Below are 23,640 nucleotides of genomic sequence, written 5' to 3'. Positions count from 1 at the left end.
GTGCTTGCCTAGCATGCATGAGGCACATATAAATAACTAAAATAAGTAAATAGATAAATAAATAAATAAATGTTCCATGACAACAAAACAAAACTAACAATGGAACCACCATATGACACAGCTATCCCATTCCTTGGTGTGTATCTGAAGGACTTAAAGTCAGCATACTATAGTGACGCAGCCTCTTCAATGTTTATAGCAGCACAATTCACAATAGCTAAGCTATGAAACCAACCTAGGTGCCCTTCAACAGATGAATGGATAAAGAAAATGTGATTTATATACACAATAGAGTATTACACACCCATAAATAATGACTTTATGGTATTTGCTGGTAAATGGATGGAAGTGGAGACTATGTGAAATAGGCCAGTCCCCAAAAGTCAAAGGTCACTGATGGTTTTTTTTTTTTTTTTTAAATATTTTTTAGTTGTTGATGGACCTTTATTTTATTTATTTGTATGTGGAGCTGAGAATCAAACCCAGTGCATCACGAATGCTAGGCAAGCGAGTTACCACTGAGCCACAACCCCAGCCCCAAATGATGGTTTTTAATGTGTAAATCCAATGACACTTTTCAGTCTTCATATTACTAAGCTTAAGAGTAGAATTCAACATTGTTGACCACACTTCCTCCTTCCAGAAACACTTCTCTTGAAACACCCAATGAGGCACTGCCCTAATTTTCTTGCCATGTTTCTGGCCACTCATGCTGCTTTCTTTGAAATCATATGCAGCTTTACTTTTTGTGGTGCTGGGAATCCAGCCCAGAGCCCAGTGCATGCTAGGCAAGCTCTCCACCACTGAACTATATACCCTTTGATTCCTCTGGTTACTCCTTCTTTCCCCAAATCCTACAACAATGATTTTCAGGCCTGGGTGCACATGAGAATCACCTTGGAAGTATTTTAAAAAACGAATACCTGGGCTCCGCCCTGACCAATCTTTTCCAGACCCCCAATTTGCTCTAAGAGTCAGGTGTCTGTAGGAATCACTGCACTCTCGTCTCTTCTCTACAGACCATGCTATTCCTGCCTACGCTACCAAAGCCCTAGTGTCCAAATGTCCCAGTGCCAAGCACCTCTGGCTCAGATTTCTATCTCTGAATTCCAGACTCTCTAAGCAGCTTCCTCCTTGGTGTCTCACGGGATTTACTTTAGATGTGTTCAAAATTAAATTCTCATTGTTTCCTCACATCGAGCATCATGCCTCCCCTGTGCCTCAGCCAGGCGCTGGGAGTCGTCCATCCACCTCCCTTCTACTACCCATTTCCACTGGTTGCTGTGTCCTTCTGGGTCTACTATAGGCTAGAGAACATCGCACTGCTTTCTAAAAAGACTGAAAGGCTGAGTGGCGATGGGTGAAAATGCGCGTTTCTGCCATGCCTCTGGCCTGGTTTTCTCTGGCTGATCTGCTGGTGAAGACGGCATGTCTTCTCCAGGCCTGACCACCTGTGCAGGGCCGTGAACAAGAGCCCCTGTAAGTATTTTGAGAGCAGGGCTGATCCTCTGCTCTGCTCTGAACCCTCTTTGGATCTCTTTGCCCTCAGGGATCCAAACCATTCAATGATAGATTACTGAATGAGTTTACTTAGCCAGTTCATGATACTGTCATGTTTGATATCATGGAACTCTGAAAGCTTTCCATTTTCCAGACATTCCCCTGCTTGGTGTCAGATCTCTGGGTTTGGCTCAAGGCTGACCCTGCTGCCTTCTTCTAGGGAGAAGATGCACGACAGGATGGCTGCCACAGTGTGAAGGGGCTGTGAGGCCTGCAGCTTCCCACCCAGCCATGGGGGGTGAGGCTCCGCTGGGGCTTGGCTGAGCGCAGGTGTGGGTTCAAGGCTGCTCTGTGGGGTGGCAGTTCCCACACCTGTCCTCCCTCCCACTGCAGGCTCCACAGGGCTGGAGACGGCGAGTGGAAAAATATGGCGCAGCTCAGCCAGATAAGGACAGCTCTGTGAGGCTTCCACTCCCAGTAGCTCTCAGGCCCTGGACACGCAAGGGCCAGTGCAGAGTGGGCTGGGGTCAGTTGCTTTTTGACTCTGCCCTGTTCTGTGGGAGGCCTGTCAGTGATGAAGATGGGAAAGTAGACAGAAAGGGGACAGATCTCCTTCGTCCCAGCCCTTCTAAGAAAATGCTAGCACAGTGGAACCTGGGCCACAAAGGCAGTTGGGACCTCGCTGTATTTCAGGATTTGACACAAATCAAACCTCCTGAATTCTCACTCTCTACTTTCCTTGTATTCTTTCCCATTTCTTCTACCTCAAATTCTTTTTTATTTCAACATGACCCTTGTTTTTTTTTTTTTTTTGGTACCTGGGATTGAACCTAGGGCACTTAATCACTGAGCCATATCCCCAGACCATGTTATTTTTTTAATTTTGAAGCAGGGTCTCACTAAGTTGCCGAGCGTGTAAGTTGCTGAGGCTGGCTTTGAACCTGCAATCCTCCTGCCTCAGTCTCACGAGTAGCTGGGATTACAGGTGTGCACCACCACTCCTGACACACATGACCCTTGTTTTGGATGTGACCAATCAAACCTTTAAAGTATGCACTGATTTTCTGCAACTAAAAGCTCACTCTACAGTGTGCCTCCTTTCAGCCCCAACCCGCAAACTCATCCACTTTTGTGTGTGCGTGTGGCACTGCGGAGTGCACCCAGGGCCTTGTGTGGATAAGGCAAGCATATCCCAGCCCTCATCTACTTTTAAATGCATTCACCTCTTTTGTCTGCCAGAATGAATTCAGGAACAGCCTCTCCTCTCCATTTAAATTTTCAGGAAAATTCTTAAAAAGTTCTGAAAGTAGATTTCTTTGAGACAGGCCATTACTTCTATTTTCATAGAGTCCATCTCTCCTGTTCGTTATCTTCCTACCTCGTTCACAGGGCTGATGTTACTCATGTTCCTAGAACCCCTCTTCAGAGCCAGTTTATAGGCCCACGAATCAAAGACATTAATTTATAAAAGGCCTGGGAATTGGTCCCAAGCTGAATTCTCCAGTTGGATCTCCTCCCTTTGCAACAGAAATGATCCCCAGTGATGTTAGGCTATTCTTGCTTGCCACATGCACCCACCAAGGACAAGGGCATGTTTCTACTGAAGATGGAGGCATGAGATACAAGTCCAAAGGCAACTGCAGAGCAAAGCTTCCAGAAACTAACTCTGTACCATGAAAGCACCAGCAGTGAATGTGTGCCACTGATCCAGTCACTATGAAAGGCATGACACTCCCCGCGCACTGACCACTGCTCTGTTTACTGTGCTGCTGTGACATGCCAACCCCCATGCCAGGCTCTAGTGTTAAACCTTAATTCCAGTCCTGTTCTGTAGATGAGGAAACAGACTCCAAAAAACTAACACTGATAGGAAAGAACTGGATTCAAATGCAGGCAGCCCTACACCAGGATACTTCTGGGCCACACGGCCTGTCTGCTGACCCCATCTAAAGGCCTCATCCAGAAAACTCTGCTGGAGTCCTACACTGCAGGATGCTTCTGGTAAGGTCCCTGCCTGGCCCTTATCCTTTCCGAGACTGGCAACAGGACTCAGGAGGTGGCCTTCTTGGGAAGTTTAAAAGCACTAGTCCCCTGACACATGAATGCCTGTTTCTTGCAGGCAGGAAGGTGTTCATGTGTCAGTACACTGGCTTTATTTCAAGCAAAGGGTGAGGTTTTCCTGAGTCATGTCAAAAAATCCCTGAGGAGATGAACCCCATTGTTCTAAGTTTATCAGTTACCTATGCCTCAGGTGATCGTGGGGACCCTAGGCAGGTGCCTGGGCCTGCAGGCCCTTTTCCTGTACAGCTTGCTACCATGCCTTTCAGATCCACCCTGGATTGTGATTTTCTGTGCTGGGTACTGAGGCCTAGGGCACAGGGCTCTGGGCTACATGCTCACCACTCACCAGCGCTGGGGTCTGTGGGAGTCTCGCCTTCTTCAGAGTCCTCCTGCTCTTGCATGGCTGGCCTCTCCCCGCGTTCCATCTGTGACATTAGATCTGGCTTGGAAATTGCATAGTCTGAAGAAGGAAGGAATGAAAATATACTGTGGGATGAGGTGACTAACATGCTATTAATGTTATCATGGGAATGTACCCTGGAATGGCTCCTCTGCAGGGACCAGCAGTGTTGAAAAAGAAATGGCAAAATGTCCAACCACCTTCCTCAGCATATACTGTATGTGTCTTGCTGGTTATAGGTGCAAATGCCTGCTCAGGGCTTCATGACAAAAACACACAATATTTGAAATTTTTTAGAGCAAAAATTAATCCTGGTAAAATCCAAAAGTTATAAAGCAAAACACTGATAGATTTCCTCACATCTAAAAAAAGTTTTGGAATTAGGAATGTAGCTCAGTAGTAAAACACATGCTCAGCATGCATGAGGACCTGTATTCAATCCCCTACACCCAAGAAAAAAAAAATTAAAGTTCTTTGGAAACAAAGTTATAAAAATGAAGAAAAGCATGACACTCCCAGCGCACTGACCACAGCTCTGTTTACTGTGCTGCTGTGACATGCCAACCCCCATGCCGCTCTAGTGTTAAACCTTAATTCCAGTCCTGTTCTGTAGATGAGGAAACAGACTCATTATACATATTACACATACACCTACACAAATCTGTCATATATGGTAAAGGGTTAATATTCATAGCTATAAATAAAGAACCTCTATGATTAGTAAAAATAAAAAAACAGAGATGATAGGAAATTCACATATAGAAGAAATGCAAGAGGCCAAATAAAATATATAAAAAGATACATAAGTTCACTTGTCATCAAAGCAATACATATTAAAATAATGAGGAATCACTTTCTATCTCTCATATTTAAAACAGAAAAACATTAGTTCAGGCCAGGGTATGAAGAAATGACATTTTCACACACTACTGCAGAAACACACGCTGGTCCAGCCTTCTGGGGTCTCCACGGCAGTAGCCATGAAATGGCAAATGTGTGTCCTCTTTACTCTGCAACCCACTTCTCCACATCTGCACTATTCAAACACTTAACTTCACACAAATACGCAGAGCTGTAAGTGAAAAATGGAATCAACCACTCTTCTTTGACAGAAGGGTCAAAAGCCCGATGTTCACCTGGATACCACACTTTCCAGAGAGGCCCAGGTGTGCTGCGTGGAAAGTCATCTGTGGCCACCATGCATGTGCAGCAGCGCACGTGTCACACAGAAAAGGTGAGCAGGAATAGGGGCCAAAGGGTTCATTCATGGTGGTCCCCCTGGGGCTGGTGATTTTCTGAATGGGGGTTGCTCTTTAGTACATCAGTCTAAATTGTTGAATTTTCACAGTTACTCAGATGTATATATATAAAAAAAGACTATTTTTTTTTTAAAGGGGGAAGGTTATCCTATGTAAAGGTATATGTAAAATTAACGATTCTAGCAAAGATAAAAGTTCTATCTAACAGCACATCTAAGGTTTAAAAATTGTTTTGTATATGCCCAAAGATTTTTCCATATCAGAGAAAAGGATACAAATAGAAGTAGATTTTTCCAAGGTTTTGACACTAAATATTCTTAATGAAAGCAACAAGAATCCACAGATTCTAAGACAAATCTTGGGGAGACTGTGTCCTCCTTATGGGGGCCTAGGGTGAGCCTCTGGCTGCCTCATCAAGCCTCCTTATTTACACAAGGAGATGAGGACCTGAGCGACTGAGGTATTCAGTCCCCTGAATAAGAATACACAATGCCAACAATGTCCTGGCTCCCTCAGGGCAGAGCTAAGGACTGAAGGGTGTGACTCTTGGGAAGTACCCTGCACACTGCTGGTGGCACCCAGTGCGTTTGCATTCCCTCTTCTTTTTTCCTTCCCTAGTAATAGTTTGCTGAGTAAACTAACTTTTTTAAGAAGGGTCCACGGGGAAAATACTGATGCGAGAGACCCTGATGTCTTCTCTGCCCTATCCTCCTGCCCCAGAAACTTCTCTGAGAGTGGGATCTCCATGCACAAGCTGTTCTGACCCATGCTGCCCTGTGATGTGGGCGGCCCAGGGCACTGTGTCCATCCACTGTGCTCTCTAAACTTCTGCTTGCCTTGTTTCCCACTACCCTAAGTTTCTGAGTGGACTGCATGCCGATGCCAAGGCGGCCCTGGTGAGGAAAGCCTTGTCCTTACCCATGGAAACCAGAGACTCATAGTTGCCCCTCATCACATTCTTGTAGAGCTCCTTCTGCCACTCAGATAGGTTTCCCCACTCCTGCTCCGAGAAATGGACGGCGACGTCATCAAACGTGACAGGGACCTGAAACCACACAACAAGGTCAGCTCGGACCATGAGGATGGCAGTCACAGGTGGTCAACTCCCATGACTCACCCCAGGCCCTGGCTCAAATACCTCCTCCTCAGGACCTAGAGGGAAAAGTCCACACCCACAGCTCTGGGGCTTCACCAGGACCTCTCTGGAAGTCTGACCACTGTCCTGGCTACAAAGAGTGGGGGAACTGTCTTGCTTGGTCCTTTGCCTCTCACAGGATAGCTCTTGCTGCTCTGAAGCATGATCTGAGGACCAGTAGTAATATTGCCACCAGGGAATGTGTTGGAAATGCAGACTTCCAGGCTCCACCTGGACCCACTAAATCCAACTGCATTTAGAAAGACCCTCATGGGTTCACCTGCATAATAAGTAACAAAAGGGCTGGCTCAGGCACATAATCTGTGTTTTCTAATACAGGACTGTGAAAAGGGGCAGCAGCACAGAGGAACAGAAAGAAAACCAGTCTATACTTAGCTCCTTCAGAACTTTCTGGAAAAATAAGATTAAAACCTAGCTGTTCTCTAGTTTTTAAGGATACCTCCTAAAATCAGTTTCACTAGCGTGAACATGATTTATAAGTGAAATTCACCTACAGCCTCCCTCAGGCCACCCTGGGGGTGAACCACTGATTAAGGCTCATGGTGCTCAGTATCTATAGGGTATTACTTCCAGAACCCCCAAAGATACCAAAATCCAAGGATGTCAAGTTCCTTATAAATAATAGTGTAGTATTTGCATGTAACCTCTGCAGGTCCTCTTGTATACTTTAAATCATCTCTAGAATACTTACAATACCTAATACAATGTAAACGCCACCTAAATAATGGTTAGACTCTTTAGGGAATAATGACAAGGAAAAAAGTCTGTGTGTGTTCAACAAAGAGACAATTTTCTTTTGTCAGGTATTTTCCAACCATAGTTGGTGAAAGCTATGCAGAACCTGAGATATGGAGGGTGGCTGTATCTGACTGCAAGCCTCTGCATGGCACTCTCTTTAGGCTTTGGCTTTGCCTTCTGTCCTCACCTGTTGAGGACAGCTCTACTGAACAGGCTTCTAAATGGTGATCCTGATCCTGGGGGCAGTTTTGTACTAGTGCTTTTACCAACAGCAGAAATATCTTGCTTTTGTGAGTCCTGTTCTTGGTGAAGCAACAACTGGCAACTAGGTTTGGGTATGTTTTATTCTTTCTCAACAACTGCTTTCCTTTTTTTCAATTAAACTAAATTCCTAAATCACTCCAATTCAGACCACTTCTTGGGAAGCCCCAGGGGGAAAAGCATACCTTGGGAACCTCTCCATTGCTCCCTGGGGGCAGCCGTAGGATCCAGAAATTTCTGTTTTTCAGCAGGTTCTCCATGTTCTCCAGCCGCCTCTGTAGCAGCCCATACTCCTGCAGCAGGGTCCCCAGCACGACCCACTTGCTCTCCAGATGGTTTGCGAATTCCACGGCTGTCTTCTCACAGTCGGCTATCTTTTTTTCATTTGTCCCCGTCCTGCCCTCCAGGGTCAGTAGCCTCATGGCCTGGGCCTCCAGTTTCCTCTCCACAGCTTGGACAGCAGCCCACACGGCCAAGCGGGTGATCTCTGCTGTGGGCAGTGGCTGTTCCTTCTGGGCTGCAGAAGAGACCTGGAAGGGGATGTCCTTTTGGGAAGCTGGGCTCTGGAGCAGGGGGTCCATGTCAGCCTCAGGGACTGTGGGGGAAAGAGTCAGGGGGTCTTTCTCAGGAACTTCAGGGGAGTGGAGTGGGGCTTCCTGGTGGTGGGCGGAGTGGGAGAGAAGGGAGATTTCCTGGTCAGCAGGGTACTGGGTCTCTTCCTGGGAAGCCAGGTGGCCCTGGAGATGCGTCTCTTGTTCAGAAGTGGCAGGATACAGGAGTGACGGTCCCTTCTGGGGTATATGCGGCATCTGGCCAGAAGTCTCTTGCTTGGGAGCACTGGAAGTTTGGGGCAGGGAGCCTTGCCGGGGAATAGTAGGCAACAAAGAAGGAATTTCTTTGGGGGGAAGAATTCGGGATGGGAGTAGAGTTTCTCTGGGGAGTCCAGCTGGGGCGTGATGTAGGGTTTCTTCTTGCGGGACACTCGAGAATGACAGAGGTGATGAGCGTTGGTTTTCCATGTCCTGCTGCTGGACCTGTATTCAAGGAAAGAAAGGAAAAGACAGATTGAAGGCCACAGTCTCCAGCTGTCAAAATAAATCCTTCATGTTCATATTAAGAGGCCATCAGCTTTTGTAGCAATAAGAAATGCTCCATAAACATGAATCTCTTCTTGAGACTGCAGCACTGATTTGACATCAATGATCAAGCTGTTGGGAGCACCAAATAAAAGCTATGCCACCCCGTTTCCTGTAGTGCCGCCTCCTTCTCACAGTGTACCTTTCAGAGATTTCATCTTGTGAGTAGTGTGGACAAGGGAAGGGTACAGACATGAGTTAGAACACTTGGCTATCGCCCATCAGAACCCACGGCTGCCTGTGTCATCCTGGCCCAGGTTTCTGACCTCTCTAGCTTCTGCTACACAGAAGAGGGAGACAGGGAGACCAGGCAGCAGATGATTCAGCCCTCCTACAGGAGCCCAGGTCTCTGGGCAGGTGGGCCCTGGGCTATGTGTTCTCTGGCGGGCTGCGTTCCTAGTGGGGACGTGGGAGTGAGGAAGAATGGAGGACTGGAAGCCTCGTAGAAGTCAGCCCATTTAGAGACTTGGGTCAGAGTGGTGCAGCCTAGAACCAAAATAAAGATGTTTCCTTTTGGGACTTCAGGGATCCTCACTCTCCCTATTCCCACCTCACCACATCCACCTGAGAGAACTCTAATCACCAGGGAGGTGAAGCCATGTTCTTCCGTGTGTGACCAGCTCTGTATTTACCCTGTGAAGCGGTACCTTTATTGTAATGAAAAGAATTTCTCCTATAACAATTTCTGTCCATCTCTTCATGATCTTCCTTCAATGAATCTGCTCAATTACTATGTTTTATATACAAGTGATCTTTAAAGTAATTAAATCTTCCATTTTCTCTATTTGAAAATTAGACTTTCCCTGGTGTGCAGTCTGATTATATAGCATGTGCTCAATAAACATCAGCTGAATGAATCAACAGTAAGTTGCTGAGTCACAACAAAATTATGGGAATAATGAAGTTCCTTGAGTCACCTATCAGACGACATCCAAAACTTCTTTAGACCTCTACAGTTTTCTTTCTTTTATGTGTTCATTTATTCATGTATAAGCAGCTTGGCTGAAATGACATCACACTTTTAAGCTAAGAATTGAAGATTCAAGAACCCTTCAGCAAAATGTCTTTGAGAAAGTACCATGCATTTGTCCTTTGATGTGAGAGCTAATTAGTCAGGAATAGCTATAATCATTCAAAGTTTATTGTATCATGAACTGTGATAAGCATTTTAAAGGATTACCTCATTTAGTTCTCACAAAACCCTATGAAATAGGGACTATCAGAATCACTATCCACACCTAGCACACGAAGGTACTAAGGATAGGAGAGGCTAAGTAACTTGGCCCAAGTCACACAGCTGCCTGGCTCCAGAACCTGTCAGTTGCCTCTGGGCCTCACTGTCTACTGAGGCAGCCAGTAGGTATGTGCTCTGATTAGAGGCTGGAGGATAATCCAGACCTGTGGGAGGCTTCCTGGGGGTGGCCAAGATGGGGTGGAAGGCCATGCCCTTAAAGACATTACCATTTATGCAGGGTCATGGGCCCCTTAGGAAACCTAATGCAAGTTCTGGGTTCTCAAAAAATACAGGTAGCCACATGTGCAAAATTCTGCTAACATTTATTGAGTTCACAGATGCCTTCAACCTGAAGGCTCATCAACTAAGCCCACTCTCAACCCGGCACTGTTCCCAGGTGAAGGCAGGTCTGGGTGGCCCCTTAGGCAGAGGCCCCAATCACAGGTAAAGGCTAGTGTAATGCAACACAATAGGCACATTATGGCCCTGTCTTGGGGGGGGGGGGGGATTAGGATATTTGCCTACAGCTAGTAGGAAGAAGGGAAAAATCCCTGGAGGCCAGGTTAGCCTCCCAGAGTAATACAGGGGTTTAAGTGAAACAATGAAAAAAAGCTCCAGTGTAGAAAATAAAGCCAGCAGAGCAAGACATCTTTACCATCCAGTCTAATCAGCTCAAAGGAAAATACTATTTCTTTGCTTTCTATTATTGGACCATCTCTCTCCATTTTGGGATTTGGGGAAGCCAGAGGGATGAAGGGCCACTGGGGCATGCCCCCTCCCCCAGCCCCCAAACAAAAGCAGCCTGCTATAATTTCATCACTCCCAGTAAACCTGTGGCTTGATCTCACCCCAAGCATAAAGAAATGATCAAACAGAGGGGCAGTAAATTATCTAAAACAAATAAGCCCAATTCTTAAAACTGCTGGGAGGGGCTAGGGTTTGAATTCTTCTGAACCATACTTCATAGGATTTAACAGTCCCACTCTTCCCCGAGTAGCATAAGCGATGAGGCCTCCGGGATTCATGCCACATTAGTAGACATACACATAAACAACTATCTGACTTATGCAAGCTGTGCAATTTTCTTGCATGATCCAGGATGGTTCACCCAGAATTATATACCTTTAAAAGGCCCTGAAGACCTAAATCCAGAGGTCTGGCAGGTAAAAATCTTCATTTTATTTCCCAAGAGTTTCTATTATTATTATTATTTTAAGAACTGGGGGGTTGTTTAGAAAGCCAAGCATGCCCTCCCCCCCTTCCTGTACTCGATAGGAAAGTGAGGCTCAAAGGCACTGATTCTCATGCAGTAAACCCCACTAGCTCAGCCAGGGCATCTCAGTGAGCACACTGGGGGCTGAGGGCGTTTAAAGGCTGGTTTTTAAGAATGGTGCACTGAGGAGGAACAGCAGCCCCAGGCCCCATCCGTCAGGACACCCAAAGTTCGGTCCAGGCCCTCCAGACGCAGAGGCTGGCAGCGGTCAGGGCCAGAGCCCGGAGGGTCACCAGCTCCCAGCCGCGGAGACACTCGCAGGGGCGCTGCCCGGCCTCCCCTCCTCCCCGACGGGCCGCAGCCACCGCCCGCCCGCCCAGGCCGCCCCCTCCCCGTCCAGGCCCGCAGCCCGCCAGGCAGGCCTTTCCGAGGCTGCGGGCACTGTGCCACGGATGAGTCGCTACGTGACCTTGGGGCAGGCAGGGCAGGTCGCCGCCAGGTGTCTGTGCCTCAGTGTCTCCGCTCTGCGAAATGGGAGAGCCGCGTCAGCGCCGCGCCCGAGCCGGGAGAGGCTCGGCAGGGCCGAGCTCTGCGGAAAACGTGCGGGCGGCCACCCCGACGGACGCAGCGCCGGCTCCGCAGCGAGCGAGCGCGCCGCCGGCGCCCCACCTCGGGGCCGCGTGTGCCGGGGCCCGGCGGCCGCGCAGCCTCGCACGGACGGCGGCCGATCCCCGGCCCGGCGCCGGCCCGCAGCGCCCCCCCAGCCCCAGGGCGCGCGAGCCCTCCGGGGCGCCCCCTCCCCCGCCAACGTCGCAGCGCTCCCGTCCCTTACCGAGACCCCAGGCTGGGCCGCCGAGCCCGGGGCACGCAGGCCGTCCCCAGAGCCCCGAGGCCGCGCGTCCGTGCGCGCGCGGGCCGCCCTCACCGGCGCCCGGGCCGCCTCGGCCATGGCCCTGCGCTGTCCGGCCCGGGCCCCGCGAGCCGCCGCCGCCGCCGCCGCCGCCGCCGCGCGCAGGCCTGGCCGCCCGGTCCTCTCCGCGGGCGGCGCCGCGCGGCCCTGCCTTCCCCGCGGGGCTCGCGCGCGGCCGTCGGGCCCCGGCCTGCTCGGGGCGCGCGGGCGCGGGGCCGCGGAGCCCGGGCGGCGGCGTCGGAGCGGGGCGCGCGGCTGTGCGGGCGGCCCGGCCGGCTGCGCCCCGGCCGCGAGCTGGGCCCCGGCCCTCAGCAGCGGCCCCCGGCCCGCGCGCCGCCCCTCTGCGGCCGCCGCTGCGACCCCGGCTCCGGCCCCGGCCCCGGCTGCGAGCAGCGCTGCCGTCCCGGCGCCTCTTCAGCAGGGGAGCTGCACAGCAGCTGCCATGTTGATACAAACTGCATCCTGGGAGGCATGTCCCTCTCAGGCCGTTTAAAGAGAAACACTCCGAGGCTCGTCGGAGGCTGCCGGAACCCAGACAGCTCCATCTACAGCCGGTAGGAGCGAACAGTGTCGAGCGAGCAGCCAGGCGGCGACGGACACGCCCTGAGCCGGGCCAGCCCGTCGTGGAGCCCGAGCCGAGCCGCCGGGCCTCCCCCCGGGACCCCGGGCCTCTCACCTGGGGTCCTCCCGGCCGGGCACCCGCGGGCGAAGCGGGCGGCGCGCGGCGGGGTGGAATTCGGAGCGCGCAGCCCCGGCGACGTGCTGGGGTCTGGAGGCGGGTCGATTGGCTCCGACAGCCTTCCTCCCGCCGGCTCCTGCTCCCCTCACACCCAGGACCCGGGCCGTTCCCTTTCAAAACCTGCGCGCACAAAGGGATCTGAGGAAGCCGTCACACCAGAGAAAGCCCCGAGTTCATGTGACCAGCGCGGTGCAGCCCGGGTCCCAGGGCAGCGGGCTGCGGTTCCCAGGGTGGCGAGCGGGTGGGTGCTTTTGTGAAGCGCCCGAGGGTTGTTTTCCACACGAGGGGAACGAATTCCTCCAGTCCTCGGGCGCCGGCCTGCCAGGGGCCAGACGGGGCACTCAGGAGGAAACTGAGGCCGAGAGGGAGTGACCCCAAGTGACGTTGCCGTCCCTCCTGTGAGTGCTTTCTAGCCCAGAGGGTCCCCAAAGGAGTGGCAGAGCCTCCCTGGCCTTGCTGGACAGGCTCACGTAGCGTCGTTTATTGGGAGCCGAGTCGGGCAGGGACTGGGGGTGAAATGGGGCAGAGGGAGGGGGGCATTAGCAGGTGCCCGGTTCCCAGGGGTGAATCCCAACTGGACCGCCCAAGGGAAGAAGGGGCAGAGCGTGTGCCTCCCTCACGAACCCCTGGGAGGACAGGCGTGGAGCTGGCCTGGAGGGCCATGGGAGCAGACGGCCCCAGGCCACCGCTCAGAGCAGAGCGTCTCTAAAAACAGAAAGTTATGGATACTGATAAGGCAAGGCCACCCGCTCCGGTCCCCTCCCACCACACCGTGGCTTTATGCATTTCCTGTCACGTGTGCATCCACAGTTGCATGCTACTGGTTTTGATGTTTTAAGATTTTAGGTGAATTATATTATTCAGTCCATATCTTGTTGCAACTTGCTCTTTTTGTGCGTGGATCATTGTGTTTTTGATTCAGAGTCATGTTTAACCAAGCCTATCTGGTTCTTTCATTTTAACCACTATATAGTATTTCACAGAGTACTTAAAACTACTGTTTCCCCTGAGGGGAAGGAAGACAAACCTGCTGCCAGGAACTTCTGCACACATCTCACTCCAACCGGTTGGAAAATGTCCCCAGGAGAGGGACCTAGACATGGATTACTGGGTGACAGGAGCACCTTCAGCTTTCCCCGTCTTCCCAGAGGGCTCACCAGAGGTAGCTCCCACAGTAATACATGATCTATTTTCTGGTCCTTGCCAACTCTTAGTGAGGAGGGACTTAGATCATTTCCCAATTTAAGGAGTAGGAACCGGTACTCATTATTTATTTATTTATTTTTAAAATATTATTTTTCAGTTGTAGTTGCACATAATACCTTATTTTATTTATTTATTTTTATGTGGCTAAGGATTGAATCCAGGGCTTTGCATGTGCTAGGCAAGTGCTCTACCTCTGAGCCACAACCCTAGCCTGATAACTCATTATTTTAATTTGCATTTATAGTTGTATTTCTCCATCAAAGAAATTGAACATTTTCATATTTATGCTACTGACATTAAGTTTTCTTCCTCTGTGAATTTGTTCTTCACATCCTTTGCCTTTTTCTGTTGTAAGGCTTTTGTCTTACTGGTTTATAGAGGTTTTGTAAACAGTATAATCTGGGTATTAATCCCATCACTGAACATTTAAGATAATTGTGGGAAGCCATTCTGGCACTTGATTGGGCACCTCCCTGATTGGGTGTGAGGCCTTCTGGCCAAACTGTGTTGGAGCTAATCCCCACGCTCTCCAGGTGCCAGAGCCTGTCCATGTGGGGGTGTGACTGACCATTGACCCTGAGACCAATCACTGACCCTGACCTTGGAATGCTGCCCCCCTCGACCTTCATTGGATGGAATTTTCCCCTGAATTTCTTGTTCCCCAATAAAAGGCTACTCCCTGGCGTGCTCTCTCTCTCCTGCTAGTCCTGCTCCACCAGGTGGCTTGAGGCAGGAGCCAGAGGGGAGAGCCCTCTCGGACCTGGTCATAGAGAAAGGTAATTGAGTCTATGTGTTTATTTCCATCTCACTAGTTAACTTCTATGCTACGAACCTCTTTAATGAAACCAGCGTGCTGGTTGCCTGGTGGAGATAATTGCTGATATTATTTCATTTATTTTTTAAAATATACTTTTGTTTTTAATTGACACATAGTAATTGTGCATATTTGTGGGATATAGTGTGACATTTCTATATATGTAGACAATGTGTAATGATCAGATCAGGGTAATTGGCATATTGATCAGATCTTGATTGTTTCTTTGTGTTGGGAACATTTAAACTCCTCTCTACTAGCTATTTTGAAATGTTCAATTAACTGTGGTTGTCCACCATAGTTATCCTACTCAGTTCTAGAACATTAGAAGTTATTCCTCCACAGATATGATTACACTTAAATCTACCACCTTGCTAGTTATTTTCTGTGGGTTCCAAGTGTTTAATAATACTTTTTTCTCCATTTTGGGGGGGGCCAGTTTTGAGGCTATTTTTGAGTGTCTATTTTTATGTTAATATTCTACTTTTTAAAGTTACAGTTCACTTATTACTTACATCTCTAAATGACTGCCCTAAGTTTTACAATATATGTATCCTTAATTTTTAACAGCTTACATTACATCTGGTTCAGTAACCTCACAATAGGTCATCCTTACCATCTTTTGTGCTATTGTTAGCACACATTGTAGGTTTATACAATTGTTCCTTGGTATCTTATGGGAGACTGGTTCCAGGACTCATGGAGGATCCCCAGATCTGCAGATATTTAAATCCCTTATATAAGATGCATAATATTTGAATATAATCTATACAATCTTGCTATATATTTTAAATCAATACTAGATTACTTATGGGGCTGGGGATGTGGCTCAAGCTGTAGTGCGCTCACCTGGCATGTGTGCGGCCCGGGTTCGATCCTCAGCACCACATACAAAGAAAGATGTTGTGTCTGCCAAAAACCAAAAAATAAATATTGAAAAAATTCTCTCTCTCTCTCTCTCTCTCTCTCTCTCTCTCTCTCTCTCTCTTTAAAAAGAAAAAAAAATCTATACTAGATTACTTATGATCCTAAAACAATATGAATGTTGTATAAATAGTTACATAGTATTATTTAGTGGATAAGACAATAAAAAATGTCTGTACAAGTTCATTGCAAGCATAAGTTTCCCCCAAAATATTTTGCCTTAGGGTGGTTGAATTCACAGATTCGAGACCCTTGAATACAGAGGCCAACTGTAGTCGCTGCCACCATCTGTAGTTTCAGTTACTTATGGTGAACTGTGGCTGAAAATATTAAGTGGAAAATTTCAGAAATAAACAGTTGCCAAGTTAAATTGCACACCATTCTGGGTAGTGTGATGAGATGCATCCCATGCAGGACCTGAATCATCCCTTTGTCCAGTGTATCCACACTGTGTACACTACTCACCCTTTAGGCACTTAGTAGCCCTCTGTCAGCTCGACTGTGGTATTGCAGTGCTTTGTTCAGGTAATCTTTATTTTATTTAGTAATGACCCCAAAGTGCAGGAGTAGTGATGCTGGCAATTTTATTAAAATATGTTGTTATCATTGCTTATTTTATTATTGTTGTTAATATCTTAATATACCTAATTTATAAATTAAAATTTATCTCAGTTGTGTATGCATGATTAGGAAAATAGTATATACATAATTGTATCCATTATGTAGATTACAAAACTACATTTGCCAAAGCTAGATGACCTATAAATTTGAGATTGGTGCACTGAACTTCATATAAATAATACTTGGATTAAAAAATTTAAAATTTTGTGCAATACTCAACCAGGCACAGTGGAAATATGCCTAATTCAACTAATCTCAGGAAATGTTCTTTAAAAATTGCATCTGTACCTACCATGTACAGACTTTTTTTCCTTATCATTATCACCTAAACAATAATGTACAACAACTTTTCATATAGTATTTACATTGTATTATGTATTACAAGTAATCTAGAGATGATTTAAAGTTTACAGGAGGGTGTACCTGGATTCTTCACAAACACTACTCCATTTCTTAGAAAGGGCTTGAACATTCTTGGATTTTGGAATCACAGCAAGGTCCTGGAACCAAAGCCCCTTGAGTTCTGAGGCACAACTGTGTGTGGTTCAGTACTATTTGAGGTTTCAGGCTTCCTCTGGGAGCCTTGGAGTGCATCCCCTGTGGACAAAGGGGGACTACTAAATGTGTCATAATCTCCACAAGACATTGTGGGTTGTACACATGGCAAATATCTTTTCCCAGTTTCCCTCATGTCTTAATATTTTTCACAGTAATTTTTGCACAGTTTTTAAAAATATATATATATATTTTAGTTGTAGATGGACACAATGCCTTTATTTTATTTATTTATGTATTTTGTATGTAGTGCTGAGGATCGAATCCATGTCTCACAAGTATGAGGAACTGGTGATTGAACTGAGGGATGCTGAACCATTGAGCCATGAGCCACATGTCCTGCCTTTTTTGCTAAGTTGTTGAGTTGCTAAGGCTGGCCTCAAACTTGTAATCCTCCCTTCTTAGGCTCCCAAGTTGCTGGGATTATAGGTGTATGCCACCATGCCTGGCTATACAAAATGTTTTTGAAAGAGAATAATAACTTAATGAATAAAATATAAAACAACACTGTTTTTTGAGGCAAACCCTACTATGATAAATTCATAACAAAAAAATTCCACTCAATTACAGAATATTTATGTAGCATTAATGTGTAAATATGCAGTTGATAATTTGAGAGGGAAAATTTACCAAGAGTATACACAACCATAGAAGTAAATTCATATTAAACATAGCACTCTATTAAATGAAACCCTGAGCAATAGAGATAACCAAGCTGCTGAAAGTTGGGACTCAAGGGCATTGCTAAGTGCCCTTCAAATTTTTTAAATTGTTGAGGCTGGCTTTGAACTTGCGATCTTCCTGCCTCATCCTCCAAGCTCCTGGGATTACAGGTGTGTGCCACTGTGCCTTGTTGAGTATTGCATAAAATTTTAAATTTTTTAATCGAAGTATTATTTATATGAATTTCAGTGCACCAATCTCAAATTTATAGGTCATCTAGCTTTGGCAAATGTAGTTTTGTAATCTGCATGGACAACCAAGACCTAAAACATTTCATCACTCAAGAAAGTTCCTTCCTGTTCCTTCCCCACCTGTGAGTCCATGTGCATCTGTGAATCTGTGTTCTTCATGTAGGTTGCTCCTGCCTTCTTGTAAATGGATGTACACAGACACCCTCTGGGTGACGTCTTCTGGCCTGCACATAGTGTTTGAGACTGAGCCATGTGTCCCGACTTTTAGCAGCTTGTTTTTTCTCTACTGCTCAGGGTTTCATTTCATAGAGTGCTATGTTTAATATGAATTTACTTCTATGGCTGTGTATACTCTTGGTGTATTTTCCCTCTCAAGATTAGCAACTGCATATTTACACATTAATGCTAGATAAACATTCTGTAATTGAGTATTTTTTGTTATGAACTTATCATAGTAGGGTTTGCCTCAAACAACAGTGTTGTTTTATATTTTCTTCATTAAATGATCATTCTCTTTTAAAAACATTTTGTATAGCCAGGTGTAGTGGCATACACCTATAATTCCAGCAATTTGGGAGGCTAAGAAGGGAGGATCACAAGTTTGAGGCCAGCCTTAGCAACATAGCGAGAGCTGTCTCAATATAAAAATAAAAAAGATGTGGTTCATTGATTAAGTGCCCCTGAGTTCAATCCCTAGTACCAAAAGTAAATAAAACATTTTGTATTTCGTGTGTCATTTTATTATTTAGTTCTAATTTTATCACATTGTGATTTTAAAAGGTAGTCTGAATAAAATGGGTTATTTGGAATTTGTTCTGATTTGCTTCACAGCCAGTTTTTGTAAATACTTGAAAACAACATAAAATTGATTTGGATAATACTAGTTAAATGTGTGCCCTTCAAATTTTTTATATCCTTACTAATTTCTGATAGTTTGATCAATTAGTGAGAGGTATGTGAAAAATCTTCCTCTTTTCATTTTTCCCCCCTCTTAATTCAGCCAGTTTTATTTTTTTCGAGGTCGTGCTGTTAGATACTTATAATATTTTATCTTTCTCAAAAAGATGACTATTTTAACTGGGTGGTGTTTTGGCATTAGAGCCTGCTTGTCCAGTCATTAGCGTTCTACCTTTCTTTTGGCTAGTGTTGCGGGTTTGCTGCTCCACCCGGCACCCGCACCATCCCATTACTAACTGTGAAGTATTTTGTATCCTTAGTTTTTGGGTCTATCTCTTATAACAGCACATGACAGGATAATAAGAAGTTTTCCTGCTTATTTGGGAATCAAGACTGAGGACAAAAAAAGGTGAGGCACCCCACATTTTAATTTCATGTGGCCAGAAGGAGTTGGGACAGACTCATCAAGAGGCGCCACCTCAGGAGGGCCAACCACTGTCCCTGTCCCATCACATGTATAGGGAAGACTTGGTCTGATTTTATGGAGCCCAAGAGACAGCCTGTGGTCCTTTATAGTCTCTCTAGTACAGGGGAGAAGCAGAGGGCCCTTGGTGGGTGTCCCTCAGGCCATAGAAAATTGATGGGAAGAGATTTCTGAGGAGTAGCCCCACTAAGTGGGGAGAAGTCGTGGCTGTCCCCACCCCATTTCAGTTCTCAATTCCCGGTGGTGCAGCAGATGACTACCTAGCCTTCTTGCAGAGCAGCAGAGGTTGGAGGGAAGGTGGAGCTCTGAGGCTTCCCACATGGCCACAGGACAGATGCCTTCTCCAGAAAGGGTGAGGGGCAGAAATTTCCAGCTACCTCTCTTGGATTCAGGACATTTGCATTTTGACTCTGTGTCAATTCCAGCTGGATACACTGTACTTGCAGGTGTCCATAATCACAGGTGGAGCCAAGCTGAATGGAGGTCCTGTATCAACAGATGTGAGTGTGTCCTCTGCCTCCTTTATAAACCTGAAACCAGAAGCAAGGCTCTGTAAGGGACTTGACTGGAGTGAAGGAAGTGAGGGAAGAGGGTAGGGCTGGAGGAGTAGGCTCCTGCTGGCTCCACCCAGCTGCTCACAGCTGAACAGATGCAGCTTGAATTGGAGACAGGGACATGCGGCTCTGAATGTTGTTATAATTAGCAATGAGACTGCAATAAGACTTTTCTGATAGTAGAAATTGATGAAATATATTAGAATTTCAACAGGATGTCATTATGGTGCTGAATAGCTAGGGAGACAGGAAGGGTTAACACAATTGTAGGAAAGTCACTGCAGAAAGGAAAATAATTTTGTGTTTATGCACCAATGAATTAAACCTCCTAAAACTCAAAAGCACAGAGGTGAATTTTTGTTTCCTCTTATAATCTGACAATTTGTTCTTCAACCAGAAAGCTTCACATTTCTTTGTATTTATAGTGAATATAGATATGTTTGGATTTTTGTATTATGTTATTTTGTTTTTCTTTCTTTGCTTCTTTCCTCTGCTCCCTTTCATTAGATTAAGGCTTTTTTTTAAAAAAAAAAATTCTTTAGTTGTAGTTGGTCACAATACCTTTATTTCATTCATCCATTTTTATGTGGTACTTGGGATCTGAGGATCATACCCAGGGCCTCACCCGTGCTAGGTAAGTGCTCCATTGCTGAGCCACAACCCCAGCCTGTAAGCTTTCTTTATTTATCTTTTCTATCTCTGCCAGGAGCCATTCTACTTCTATTTAGTGATGTTAATGAGCATCTTAAACATACACATTTGACTTGCAAAGTCTAAGTGAAATTGACCTCTCTGTTCTTCTCCTTGAACTCACAAGGACTATAGAATGCTTTTATTTAAATCATACTCTATCCTCCTGTGGATTATGGTTGCTTAGTATTTTCTTTTTGTGTTTTCTATTCATTAAATTTATCTTTATTATTGTTTTATAAATCAAGTGCGTGTTAAGATTTATCCTTTTCCCCAAAGGATAATCCTCAGTTGTTTTTTTTTTTTTCCAGTGAGTGTCTATGAATGGTGCATTCTGAGTTTTCATTTTCTGAAAACATCTTAGTTTCATTTTGTTGTTGCATGGTAGTTGATCAGGGTATAAAATCTAGGTTGACAGTTATTTTCCCTTACTCCTTCATAGGCATTTGTCCATTGTCATCTGATGTCTGTTTTTATCACAGCAGAGTCTATTGCTAACCTAATACTTTTCTTCTGATGTCTGTTTATAGTTTTCTCTAGCTGCTTTTAGGATTTCCTCTTTGTTTTTGGTGTACTATAGTTTCACATATTTTTTATGTGTAGATTTACTTTTATTTATCTTATTCAGGACATTTGCATTTTGAGTTTGAGGATTTATATCTTTTATCCATTCTTGAAACTTGTTAGTCATTCTTTTAAAAACATTTCTTTTCTCCTAATTTCCTAATCACTTTCTAGTTAAGAACATCTGATTTGATAGACTTATGGTAAGTGTTCCTGGTTTATGATTATAACATATCAGGTTCCCACCCATTGTTTTCTTTCTCTGTACTTCATTCTGGGTACTTTTTTCATCTATCTTTGATTTAATTACAATCTAATCTCTGTATTTGTGGATTTGGATATAAAATATTTGAAGAAAATTGCATCTGTACTGAATATATACAAACTGTTTTCCTTGTCATTGTTCCTTTAAAAATATACCATAACAACTATTTGTATAGTATTTACTTTGTATTATACATTATAAGCAATCAAGATGATTTCAAGTACACAGGAGGATGTGCACAATTTGTATGTAAATACTGTGCTGTTTTATATAAGGCACTTAATCATCTGAGGGTTTGGTATGGGGGTTCGTTGGGCTTCCCAGTGGATACCAATGGACAGCTATAATTATTTTTCAACTGTATCTGGTTATGTTGTTTAACTAAGCCAGTAAGTTTTTTTGTTTTTTTTTTTTTTCAGTAATGTTACTCTCTCTTTTTTTTTTTTTTTTTGGTACTGGGGATTGAACCCAGGGGCACTGTACCACTGAGACACATCCCCAGCCCTTTTAAAAAACATTTTATTTAGAGATAGGGTCTCACTAAGTTGCTGAGGCTGGCTTTGAATTCTTGATCCTCCTGCCTCAGCCTCCCAAGCTGCTCGGATTATAGGCATGTGCCACTGCACCTGGAGACTTTCCTTTTATTTCTGGGAATTTCACTGGTTCTTTTTCAAATGGCACTCTCTTTTTCACAGTATCTTGACTTTTCTTAAGCTTTGGTCATTTCAACTAACTATGCTTTTTCCATGTTGCTTCTACCACTTCATGCCTCCTGTTAGATTTATACAGTATAAAAATATTCATGTTCTGTCTGTTCTCTTTGGGAGTAGCTTTACATGAGTTTGAGTTCTTGGATTTGTAATCCTGCATTTGTCTTTTCATTAATGGTGGGTTGTTTCCTGTGGTTGTGTGGTGTGTGATTGTGAGTTTGTGTGGAGCAGGGCTTGTGGTCTGGATTGTGGGATGGTTCCTCCTGGTTTTGAGTTTGCTTCAGCTGGAAACCTCAAGTGCTATTATTGGCTTCTATATAATTTTTATGCCAATTTATCAGCCCTGTGGATAATGTAAATTTGAACCCAAACCTGAGGTACTAGCTGTGGCCTTGAGTTCTCAAGGAAGATATGGCCCCCACCACGGCCAGTGCCCAGTGCCTGGTGCCCAATCTCAGACAGGCAGGCTTTTGTCATCTGTGGCAGCTGTGCAGTCACACTGATTGGATCTTAATCCAGGCATTGGCTATTTGGCTGCAGAGTGCAGGTGGCCACAGTCTGGGAAATGCTTCAGTTTTCATGCTCTTTTTGTGCAGCGCCAGCCAAGGACTGAGTGGCTAGAGGCCCAAGGCTTGGTCATTGCTGTCCAACATAGGAACCCCTGCCCATGGGCAGTATTTGCTCTAGAGTTTCGTCTGGTGGCTGCAGCTTTGCCAGGTGGCTGCTTCCTTGCCTCTTTCCATTCATAGATATCGTGGCTGGAGATTTGGCCTGCGATCCTGCTTCCTCCTCTTGTTATCTTCCACAGCATCATTCCCGACCCATTTGCACTTCAGACTGTCTCAGCATCTGCTTCCCGGAGGACCCAACTTCAAATTTTCTTTTTGGCATTGGGATGTGTGCTTCTGAACCTGCATTTGCTGATCAAGAGGACTTCCAGGGCTTTATCTGAGTGCCCATGGCCTGTATGCCCTTCTTACCCCACCCCAGCTGGGCACAGTAGTGACATATATTTACAACGTGGGCCTTCAGTTTGTCTTCATTTTGGGCACATAGGTTTTTCCCTTTGTTTCTTTTTACTTTTGTATTTAATTTGCTTAGTAAATCCTATCCATAATTTACAGATGTTTGTATCAGGAGTATTTGAGTCATATCACCCACAGATTTTGTATTTATTACATTTTTTGGGGAGGGGTACTGGGATTGAACTCAGGGGCACTCAACTACTGAGCCACATCCCCAACCCCATTTTGAATTTTATTTAGAGACAGGGTCTCACTGAGTTGCTTAGTGCCTCACTAAATTGCTGAGGCTGGCTTTGAGTTTGTCATCCATCCTTCTGTCTCAGCCTCTCGAGCTGCTGAGATTACAGGCGTTCACCATTGCGTCCAAATTTGGCTAAAATTTTTATGAAACAAATTATTTAAGTGTATATACTTAATGTCTAAAATGTGCTTTCAATGTTGATAAATAGGTATAAACCATTTAATACTCTGGGTTAAAAGAAACTTGACAATTAAAACAAAATCAGGGACTCTACCATATATCTGCCAGTGAATAAAGGTCTTCTTATGAATTTTAAGCCCTGGGCCTCATTTTTAAACAGATTACTTTTACAGACATATGCAAAGTAAAGGAGGGTCTGGCAAGTCAACAGTTGGAGTCTGAGTAGGACTCAGGGGAGTGGGAAAAGCAGGGGAGGTGTCAGTTTCATGTGCAGAGATCAAGGGAGCTGGGTGGTGCTTTGCAGTAAGACCTGTGGGAAGTGGACTGTGCCAGTTGGGCAAGGGTTGAGGGTAGGGTGGACATTGTCTGCAGTGGGAACAGCACATGCA

The 23,640-nt window shown here is 45.6% G+C and overlaps 1 protein-coding gene across 3 annotated transcripts in view; it reads right to left on the bottom strand.

Moving 5' to 3' along the window:
* Znf777 (zinc finger protein 777) overlaps window positions 1–23,640 on the bottom strand; it is a 217,206-nt gene that overhangs the window by 14,967 nt on the left and 178,599 nt on the right. The window contains exons 1-4 of one of the 3 annotated variants that reach the window (XM_076832145.2): window positions 11,791–11,912; window positions 7,561–8,409; window positions 6,139–6,265; window positions 3,908–4,021 (exon numbers count right to left, since the gene is read on the bottom strand). In XM_076832145.2, coding sequence (XP_076688260.2) covers window positions 3,908–4,021; window positions 6,139–6,265; window positions 7,561–8,409; window positions 11,791–11,907 — 1,207 coding nt within the window. In that variant the 5' untranslated portion in view covers window positions 11,908–11,912. Of the gene's footprint in view, window positions 1–3,907; window positions 4,022–6,138; window positions 6,266–7,560; window positions 8,410–11,427; window positions 11,546–11,790; window positions 11,913–23,640 lie in introns of those variants that run through there. The other 2 variants (XM_076832147.2, XM_076832156.2) reach the window with 2 other exon arrangements.

Source organism: Callospermophilus lateralis, chromosome 1 (assembly GCF_048772815.1).
Source record: "Callospermophilus lateralis isolate mCalLat2 chromosome 1, mCalLat2.hap1, whole genome shotgun sequence".
NCBI classification, from domain to species: Eukaryota; Metazoa; Chordata; class Mammalia; order Rodentia; family Sciuridae; genus Callospermophilus; species Callospermophilus lateralis.
This window is presented reverse-complemented; position numbering and strand designations above follow the sequence as displayed.